The following is an 11,050-nucleotide window of genomic DNA, read 5'->3' on the forward strand; positions in this document are numbered from 1 at the left end:
TACATGAAATTTGATACATAGCCACTTGGAATAAAAACAAATTTAACGCCAGTTTTCAAAATTTGGTTTTGCGCATGCGCAGTGCCAACTTTCTCATTTATGGAGGGATTTAAATGAAATTTGATACATAGCCACTTGGAATAAAAGAAAATTTAACACAAGTTTAAAATTTGGTTTTGCGCATGCGCAGTGCCAACTTTCTTATTTATGGAGGCATTCAAATGAAATTTCATACATATACACTTTAAATAAAAGCAAAACTAACATCAGGTTTAAAATTTGGTTTTGCACATGCTATAGCCATACACAGGAGCTCGTTTGCTATATTTGTTTAATTTATTTCTCTATTCGATAGCGTTTTGTGTGCTATTCAATTTTTATAAGGGGTGTCCTGTACCTAAACCCCCTAGTTTTTAGGTTATTCAATATTTTTCACAAAACAATAGGTAATGAATTACATGTTTATAAACAGGATCAAGTAAGCCGTAATAATATAGAAAACAAAAGAATTTCAGTAAGCAAGTGTCACAAGTAAATTATCTGCTGCAAGTAATGTGCTCCCTATTTCGTAGTAAAATAAAATTAATTAAAAAGGCGAATTTCGAACTAGTCTTTTTACAAAATCTTATTTTACTAGGAAATAATGAGTACCTACACTTGCAGCAAACTATTAATTTATTCTTTGGTTTTTTATTATCACGGTTTACTCCTGTTTATAAACATGTAATTCATTAATGTGTAACTGTTTAGTGAAAAATATTGAATAACTTAAAAACTACGGGGTTCAGGCACAGGATATCCCTTCTAAGAATTGAAGAGCGCACAACAACCATCGAATAGAGAAACAAAATAGTTTATAGTTCCATTTGAATACAAATGGTTATAGCACTTTGAAATCTAGAAATTTTCCAATTTTTTTGTAAACACTCTGTATCATTAAATTCAACGTTCTCCTTACCAAAGTGTTGCCTTTTATTCAGATTAAAATTATTGTTTCTATTTCTTAACTTTAAAATCAAGGTCGCTACGATTTATCAAAGTAGGGCTGGTTTATAGAGAATTATTCGGAAAAAAATTAATAATTTGGCCTGCAGAGGTTAAAAAATGACATCGAATTACCTAAAAATAAACAGGCTGTTCCATTTAAAAAATCAGCTGTGTATTGACACCGTAAACATGAGACACTCTGTACATTCAAAAATAATTTCTGTAGATGCATAACCTTCTATAGTGGACATTTGCACAAAAGATTTTTTGCTATTTTTTACCAGGTTATAGGACCCTGTATAATTGTTATAAAACATAAAAAACGAAGAAAGAATGGGAAAATTTCGTCTTTTTTGTATTTCACTTCAATTATCTCGTTATCTATTGCTCTGAGGGAAAATGAAGAGAAATGAATTTGTTTAGAATCGAATTTTCTATAAGATACAGTTGGTATGGAACGTTCATTATCAATAGTATATTGAAAGACAAGTGTTACAATGCGACCTATTGTAATACGACTATCTTGTGGCACGAGTGGCGACGCGAAGCGTAGGCACGAGTGTCCGCAAGATAGGAGTATTACAATAAAGCATTGTAACACGCGTTTTTCATACTATTTTTTCTATTTCGGTGCTTTAATTTAATTGAAAAAATCATTAGCCAGGTTGCGGACAGCATTTTCCGTTATGTTAAACGGCCATAATTTCTTATAACATAAGAAATATAAATTTTTGTAGAAATAATTTACGGTATGAGGGCTTTTTGTACGATATATTTATAAATAGCGGAACCAATGAAAATGAAGTTCTTATAATGTGTCACTGCGCAGTACGTAATCACCAGAGACTTTCCATGTCTCTGGTAATCACTCATAAAAATAACATTTTCCTGCTAACCTACAATTGTGCAGTGTTTATGTTGGCGGTAGTTCTTTTCTTTTTGTCTAAGAGCATAGTAGGAAGGAAGGCTTTATAAATAAAGATACTTTCAATGCCATCAACTTCTAAAAAAAGGAGTTCATTTTCACCAACTTTGGACATTTTAACACAATGTAAAATAAAAGTGAGGTTAAGACTCCTTCAAACTTATAAGCAAAATTGAACACGCTCAGCACACACCGCAACTTAACTTTGCTATAAAAATGTTTTATACTTATAAACTTATATTATAAGGAAAAATGGCCGTCTAACATAACGGAAAATGCTGTCCGCAACCTGGCTATTATCAGAAACTATAGGGAACGTTAGAACTAACATGTTTTATGTTGGGAACACTTTTTATGCCGTTAAGTTTTAGATTGGCAGCGTAGTAAGACTGACATTTTGAAGTTCAAACATGGAAGTACCCAACGAAGTACCTACTTGTACTAACTAGTAACTGCCAACTTAAGAGATGAGTTACCAAAAAAAACGACTATAATCACTGTCTTTGTACAACTGTTTTCAGCCGAAAACAGTTGTACAAAATCATCATTGTGACACCGAAATAGAAAAAAGTTATTGTTTTTTTATGGAAAGATATAAAAAAAGTAATCCCGAAAATTAACAATTTGTTACTAAAAGCAAAATTCATCCTATCTTTTATATTATCCGTAGCTTGATAACAGAACAATACGGCAACCGATCACCCGATCACCGTAGGTATCATAGTCATTGATTAATTAAAAACACAAATTAAAAAATCTATGCTTTTTTCTGCAAATTTTCGGAAATGCGTTTTTTATATTTCTCCATAAAAAAACAATAACAATTAAAAATGAACGTTCCATACGAAATGTATATCATAGACAATTCGATTCTAGAATTCACTTGAATACCTCACTGGAAAAAAAATGGAAAAGTTCATAAAAAATATCACTTCTCTTCATTTTTTCCCTCGGGGCAATAGTTAACGAGATAATTGCAGTCAATTGCAATTTTTTCTTCATTTTTTGTGTATAACAATATATTTCGGGAGTTTCCGGCCAGGGGATTATGATTTTCGGATTCATCGGATGTTTTTACATAGAGTACACTTGGTTTTGTTGAGTGAAATGACATCCAGCCCAAACCGTACTTTTGATGAATTATAGGGCTTTGCTTCGCGCCCTTTCTGATAGTGTATTATTAGTATGGGTAAAAATAACCGTGTAAAAAATATAGCAAACGAGCTCTTGGGTATGGCTATAGTATGTGCAAAACCAAATTGAACCTGGTGTTAGAGTTGCTTTTATTTCAAGTGCATATATGTCTAATTTTACAAAAATGACTTCTATAATAGTGTGCGTTTATGGAAGAACACCATAGATATTTTTTATATGTCCCTAAGACAGTTTGAAAGATCGTGTGACAATATCTAAGGACTGTAAAAAATTGTTCACAGCATTTTTTTTCTTTTTTATTTCTTTTGTTTTTTTTATTTTAATACTCTTAACATATATTTTTTATATTCTTTATGTTTTCTAATAGTTTTTTTTTATTAACAATACATGAACATTGTTATTGGGGTAACCTATTATGTTCATAAATAAATAAATAAGAAAGTTGGCACTGCGCGTGCGCAAAAAAAAAATTTGAAAATGGCGTTACATTTGCTTTTATTCCAAGTGCATATGTATCAAATGTCATTTAAATGCATTTATAAATTTAAAAAAGTTTGCAATTCGGTTCATAAATAGCCGAGATATCAAAAGAGCACTATGCATTTTGAATCGATTAGACTCAACTTTTACGTATTATATTGCTAAAGCTATGCCCATATTGAATTTCATACAATTCAGTTCATAACTAACGGAGATGTCAAAAGGGCCTTCCTTATTTTTTGGGCTACAGTGCCAATTCACGAACTCTGATCTACAAATTTGATAAAGAATCCATCTGCAAAATTTCATCGTATTCGAGATATCGTGATAACAGGCAGACGGACAGACACCAAATTATATATACTCGCAAGGAGCTCGATAATAAGTAATAATAAAAACAAAAATAAGAACTTATCGTTTTTTTCATTTCCCATTTTCGCATATTTCCCTTGCGCTTTGAGCAGAATTTCAAAAAAATAACGACAGTTTTACAACGCTTCGATCAACCCAACCGGAACCCCCAAAAGGACCTGAAATTATAACTAGATGTAGGTCAAGGGTTCGAGTCATACCTACGCCAGATTCTTTTTTAACTAAAAAGTTTATTAAAAGTTCATAATTAAGATGTGTGTACATTTTTTTACAAACGCTAAGAAAACAAAAAGAAATACAAAAAAGTTATAAAAGATAAATTCTAGAAATTTTAAATTTCCTACAAACAAGTCCGCGATGGCATATATGTATCTTCACTATAAAAAATTGCCGTGGCAAGCATAGATACCACCCGCACACCTGCGCATGCGCGATTCTATCCTTTATGTCTATATAAGTATGTACCAAATTTGGTTCCAATCGGTTCAGGCGTTTACCTTTGACATGAAAGTTTGACAAGCATGATTCTCCCCAATAGCTTTTCAGTCTCGTTTTCAGCTTTTCCTTACGGCATTGAGAATGTATCGGTTTTTGACTTAAAAAGGCCCCGTGAAGTAAAAAATTTAAATTTACAAGAAAAAAACAATAAATAGTTATCCCGACAAAAACAAGTACAAAAAAAAATCCGGGCTTTCTACGTTCAGTAGATCGCTCGTAACACACGTTTAAAATTCCGTCGACCGATTCGGTGACGTCACCGCTCCCTGTTGAATACGCAGGTCCTACAATACATAGCGCACTTTTTACAACTCTGCAGTCGTGAATGCGCAGCGATTTTAATCGATCTTTTTGTTAAACTGAAGTTTCAAGTTTGTGCTTCTTACAAAAAAATTATGGAAGGAATTAACCCTTATCAGTTTGAACCTTTTAAGAGATGAAGTTACTCGTGAGCGACAAGAAAATGAAGAAAGAGATTTTGATGACCTTTTGATAAATTTTTTTCAAACACTTCGTCAGCGTCGTCACTACTTTCACATTCGTCCTCAGATAAATTCCAAGATAAATCAGTAACAGCATTTTAGTCGTTGTCTAATCCATAATTCTAGTCTAGTTCGACTTCACCTAAAATTTCTTTTCCTAGTTCACATTGCACGCCAAACTCATTTCTAACGGCAGTGATTTTCTCGATCATTGGTACATTAGACTCATTTACCTCAGAAATACTTGTGTTTCCCATAACAACCTCACACATGTCTGTATTTCTTATTACACTTCTAGTAGACGCAGCGTCTTGGAAAGCTTCAGCTACTGTTTTTAGCGTAACACAACGAAGTTGAGGTAAAGCTTATGTGCTCGTGTTTCCGTCCGTCCGTCCGTTCCATCGAGATCTCAGCCCCTGGGCCACCTAGAGACTTCGGGTTTTCGCTAATTGATAGCTGTTATGGTCTATATTTGCCCAATTCGATCAGTTTCATTTAACTCCATATTTTGCGCAGACTGCGCAATGCCAACTTTCTTATTTATGGAGATATTGCTTTGAAATTTTAACCACAGACGCTTCTAGTAAAGGCAAACATTTCGCACATAGTAAAAATTATGTGGGCATACGCAGTGACTGCACAGGCTGCTCATAGCCAACTTTCTTATGTATGGTAATATTTCTTTGAAACTTTATAACTTATAACTCCTCTCTTTCTCTGGACGTGGATGTGCTTCAATATGCAGATTCGACATTTTGTGTGCTTTTGGTGACGATGCGTCGTTTCAATACTTTGTGTTACGCGGCAATACCCACGAGTGGGTTTTGGAACATTTTTTTTCTAGAATATGTCCCTGTTTTCCGTTCGCGTTTAGAAAACGCTTGCTTTTCCCCTTTTAAATACAAGGAAGGAACCGCGGTCTTTTTAAGTACATTTCTAATTTTGCAGTCGGTCAATTTACTTTGTAAAACAGGGCCTGGTTCGAAAGCTCTACTGGTAAAATGTACGGAACAAACTACAGCGCTTTTAGTCGGTTCAAATTTAACCCGATTTATCCTCTTTACCCATGATTTAAAACGTGAGGGCGATTTCTCACGACTAGGAAATTTATGGACAGACTACAGTTTGATTAGTAGAATTTCTACATTTATAAGCACAACACCGTGTCATTTTAGTACAAACACAGATAATCTGTGGTACAACAATACCTCGCTAGATAGATAATACGCAACTGCAAGTATAATAGCCCTTACGTGTGGGAGCGGTGACGTCACCGCATTCCTAGTAAATATTTAAACCCCTACTGTAACTAGGAAACGGGACATGACACTGACACAGGATTTTTGTTTGTTTCGTTTCTAAGAATATTATCTTTAGTTTCAATGTGTCACAATTTATGCTTCACTGCGAGCCTTTAAGAAAACGATACCATAAGGATACTGAATAAAGGTCCACTCAAACCAACGCGGAAACGGGAGCGGGACGGATGCGGCAATAAGTTACCTGTTATACAGCTGCCTTATTTTATTTGTTACCTGCTTGTGTCCCCAACCAATGCGTTGTTTTACATGAACTTGTTTTTGAAATCATGTTTTGTGCACATGTGATTTAAAATGGAGTAATCCTCCCTTTGTAAATTGCTCATTGTGAAATATAATCAACCCTCTAAATTGTATACGTAACGGATCAGTTTTTCTTTTTCCATCTCTCGATACATTTATTCGGTAGATAATAAAGTAGCATGACAATGATTGTATCGACAATATGGTATCCATGGAATTTATTCAGAGTAGGTATTAAGAGGTGGAAAAACCAGGCCTAAAATTAATAAACAAAACACAAAGTCCTTACAATGAAATGCGTTTTATTATCAATCAATTAATGCAATAAATTATCGTGCTCCTTGACATAACATTTGCTCATTCGAGATTATTGAGTACATTCAATTAAAATAAAACTGATCAAAATGCAAAGCGATAGTGGTAAAAACTTCAATCACAGAACTGTTTTACAATACAGTAACCTGAACAAGTAACACAACGTGCTGTATAATGGCCATCAGTACGTATTTGCAGCTATACTCGCAGCCAAATAGTTTGGCGCAGTTTCTGCGAAAGAAATGTAGCAGCGATGTGAAGACGTACCTACTGCCAAAATGGCGAGTCATAATCAAGCTGCTAAGACGTCACCTCAGCCATTTGGATTGGCAGTGGTGGTTAGAATGTCAAGCAGCAAAAGCGCATCGTCAGTTAAAATTATGCGCTGTCATAACGTCACGACAGCTAACACTGTGACCAAACTGCAGCCAAAATCTGTTTTTATCAAAAAGGAAAAAAAATAAAATTAATTCATTATTGGTGTTTCTGCGGATCCTATTTGTTCCTACCATACACATTTTTTTTATTAGCGCGTTTCATACCGTTGGCAACCGCCATCGTTTTCACCTACACATACTTTTTTTAGTAGCGATTCTCTGGAGGTGGTCGGATTCGAACACCGTCTATAGAAACATACCAAATTGCGTGCATCGAAATATCCATCTGCGCTAATCTGTAACATGACGAATAGTTCTGAACTCGCGAGTGTTAAGCGAAGCGTTGTTTTTGTTTATTAATAGTAGTGTTTTTAATCATAATTTAAGTGTTTGAGCCAAATTACGTTCAAATCAATGCGCGGAAAACTCATACGATGAGATTCATGATTGTATTCTCCAATGACCGTACATCTTGTGCATCTGTTATATGCATTGAAATTCACAACACCTGCAATTAAAATTTAAATTCTGCTATTTCCTATACCTTAGTATCCTTACCTTTTGCAAATGAACGAGCTGGAGTGTCGCAAATGAAGCATCTCACCTTTAAATGCATTTTATTCCATTAATGAAAATCCCATTCTTTAAAAGAGGTTTTATTTCTTCTACAAATGGTGTTAAAAAACCCTGAACACTGGGTGGTTTGGTGGTACCACAATAAATGCCCACTACGAATGGATGCAAGTTTCGCATATTGTTTATTAAACACAAAATGGGCCAAAATTCCATTTTTGTACTGTTGTATATTGGTAACCCATCAAATTGAAACTTAATTCTAAATTAGTTAACTATCAATCTTAGGTAGTAAGTTAACAATTCCCTTTTCGAGTCCATTATGCCAATAATGGCCATTGCCCATTTTCGCAATTGTTGTTTCTCTGGGGGTTTGTAAAAGTGTTCTTGATGATTTTGGTAGGTTAGGTAATTTAAGTACATGTAAAATCGTTAACAATGCTGTAATGGCAACATACTTACCACGGTTGGTAAAGGCAAGCACCTGGGGATGTAATCTTGGTGCTCAGGCAATATACTATTACCAGACTTCGCTATCTTGGTATATACCTATACCTAAGGTACTATCTATATTTAAATTAATGGCATCGTTAAATGACATCTATACGAAAAGCAAGTTGAATGTTGCAGTACTGTGGTTGCAGTCTTTTATTTCTGAAAACGTGTGGTAGGTACCTACCTAAGTACCTATATTACAAAATCAGTTTGATCCTGTGGCAGCAATTGGGAAATTATGAAAATAAAATTCCGAATGGGTATTGATGGGAAAGTCATTTGACAAATATTCTGTAACTTGTGTGTTGGAAAACAGCAACATAGTAGTAGTAGGTACTTACCTATACCACAGACAACATATACTATATGTTGTCTGTGCCTATACTATGTAACACAATATATATTCAGCATTGTGGAAACCAAGAGGGTTCTACTTATACAAATGTTAATTAGATTTTACAATAGCAACAATATGGCTGAACAATAATAAATGTAGTATAAATAAACATATATTGCAATACACAGCATTAGTTTGTTTTTCCTGTGCTGCATTACGCTCGATAAACAAAATTTAAAATCATTATTATTGTCAGCTGGTCAAATCCATTAGCATTGTAATGTAATAATTAGTGATTGCCGAAATTAGGATACACGTGCATAAGGTTTCAAAACTTTGAGTTCAAATAATTGTTGATTCATAATCATTGCATTGAACTGATTTAAATTTAATTGCATTAACTTTCTTGCGAAAACGCTTATTATAGCAGTAAGCATTATTCCACTTTCGGTGTGTCACTAGTAGGTTAATATTACTAACAGTAGATTTGTAATCGAGATCGAGTAAGCATGTACCATTAATTACTGTCTACGGAATTTATTCAATTCCTAATAAAATAAATATGAAGTTTTCGTGATCTTAATTAAACAAAACCCCTGCAAATATCACAGCATGTTCACTTTGTAGTAGTAAGTAAAATACCCACAAATATAGCAAACACTACTTACATCTTGAAGTTAAAAATTATTTAGTTTTAGGACATTAAAAGGTTTGCTGTAGTAGGTATGGAGGTGAGCAGGTCGTCACATGGTGGTGTGTTTGTTAACTGTAACAGAGGTTTCAATTAAATACATAAGAAAAACTGATTGATTATAAATGAATTATATATTTAAATGGCATGATGTTTATATTGTACTAAAATAATTACATAAGTCTTCAGAGCAAAATAAAACAAAAATAGTATAATAGTTATTTTAATCATAAATAAGTAAATAGTATAAAAATTGGTTAACAAACACATAAGTTAAAGTAATTATTAGAAAGTGAATGAAGCTTTAAATGACGCGAATGTACCTCCAGCTATTTTGAAGGCACAAAACATTGTGAGAATTAAGATTACATATAACGGAATTAAGACGGCCGAGTAGATGTGATATCGGTTTAGTAAAGTCAGTGATGACACTACAAGATGCGATGCAATAACACCAACCACTTGTAATTTGTTTCCATTATCGAGAGCATTAAAAAATATCACACTCCAAAACGTATGAAATAAAATAAATGACAAACTTATTGTAGAACTGACTAGAAAGAACATTTGAGTACCAGACTTCAATCCCATCGTTGCAGGTCCAATTGCATCGGCCAATACGTTCACCAACGAGAACATTCCACTTATTATACCGAAGCCCAAACCGCTAACATAGGCCAATATGTGCTTATTTTCAATCAGTTGCATACTGTCATCCGTAATTCGTTTAAGTCCGTTTTCAGCCTTTCGTAATATCTTATAAATCAAATATCGGAAGATTTCTTGAAATATCACCGAGAACACTAATCCAAACGCCAATTGACCTCTTAAGGGAACCACAGCGAACCACCACAACGACGATATTAGTAAGGACAGCAGCCAGAAAAACGAAGCTGCTATTAGAATTATTATTCGCACCGGATCGTGGGCTACTGTTAATATGAACATTGCTAACGGAGGGCCGAACGCCAAGAAGATGCAACCAAAAAATTCCACAACGGTCATTGTTGCTCTTTTCAAAATTTGTTTAGTTTCCAAATGATTAAAATATGGATTTCTTTATTTCTTTCTTGTTATGGAAATTTGAGGTTATATTGGTAATTGTCAAATTTATAGCTTTCTTCGAAATGCGAGCATTGTTGTCACGTTCTGGTAAAATCAGAGTGCACACCGAAATAAACGCCATATGCAGTTATTACGTTCTAAAATCATTACAGCTTTGACGGCTACTATGCTTGTCGCGTAATGTCAAAGAATCTTAGGATTTTTAAATGTTATGAAGATTACCTTACAATCACCTTAAAAATTATTCTCAAATTTATGAAAATTAACTTTGTAGTTATTTTCATGTTATATGTTTATGTTCAAAAAGTCCCTTTTTTCTTAATCGCAGGATAGGAATGCGCCATCCTGGGATAATTGTTAACATTTCTTGCAAAATTGAAACGGGCATACCCTAAGTCCCAAACACACTAAAAAATCGGCTCGTATAACGTCCATGATGTTCTTATACGCGCTATAACTTTTGTCGCTATTGTCCTAGGTGGCTGAAAATTTTTTGGGCACATTTTTCATTATTAAATAAAGACTAAAAGTGTCTTAGAATTTCTTGGGACCGCCTTGGAATTTTTTAGATTTTTTTTAAATGTTTATATTAATATTTATTTTGACTTGATATTATTCATATACGTTATATTAATTAAAGTTACCTAATAAAATATAGGCAGATTTATTAACCGGGTGCCCGCCACGGCACCACTGCATCGAAAATATATACTTCGCCGAAATAGTACCTCACTGC

The 11,050-nt window shown here is 34.0% G+C and overlaps 1 protein-coding gene across 1 annotated transcript; it reads right to left on the reverse strand.

Moving 5' to 3' along the window:
* Window positions 1-9,456: 9,456 nt before the first annotated feature.
* LOC116172542 (gamma-secretase subunit Aph-1) lies at window positions 9,457-10,372 on the reverse strand. The gene has a single exon (XM_031489775.1). The coding sequence runs from the start codon at window positions 10,252-10,254 to the stop codon at window positions 9,535-9,537; it is 720 nt and encodes a 239-aa protein (XP_031345635.1). The 5' UTR covers window positions 10,255-10,372; the 3' UTR covers window positions 9,457-9,534.
* Window positions 10,373-11,050: the final 678 nt, after the last annotated feature.

Source organism: Photinus pyralis, unplaced genomic scaffold (genome assembly GCF_008802855.1).
Source record: "Photinus pyralis isolate 1611_PpyrPB1 unplaced genomic scaffold, Ppyr1.3 Ppyr1.4_LG5, whole genome shotgun sequence".
Taxonomy (NCBI): Eukaryota; Metazoa; Arthropoda; class Insecta; order Coleoptera; family Lampyridae; genus Photinus; species Photinus pyralis.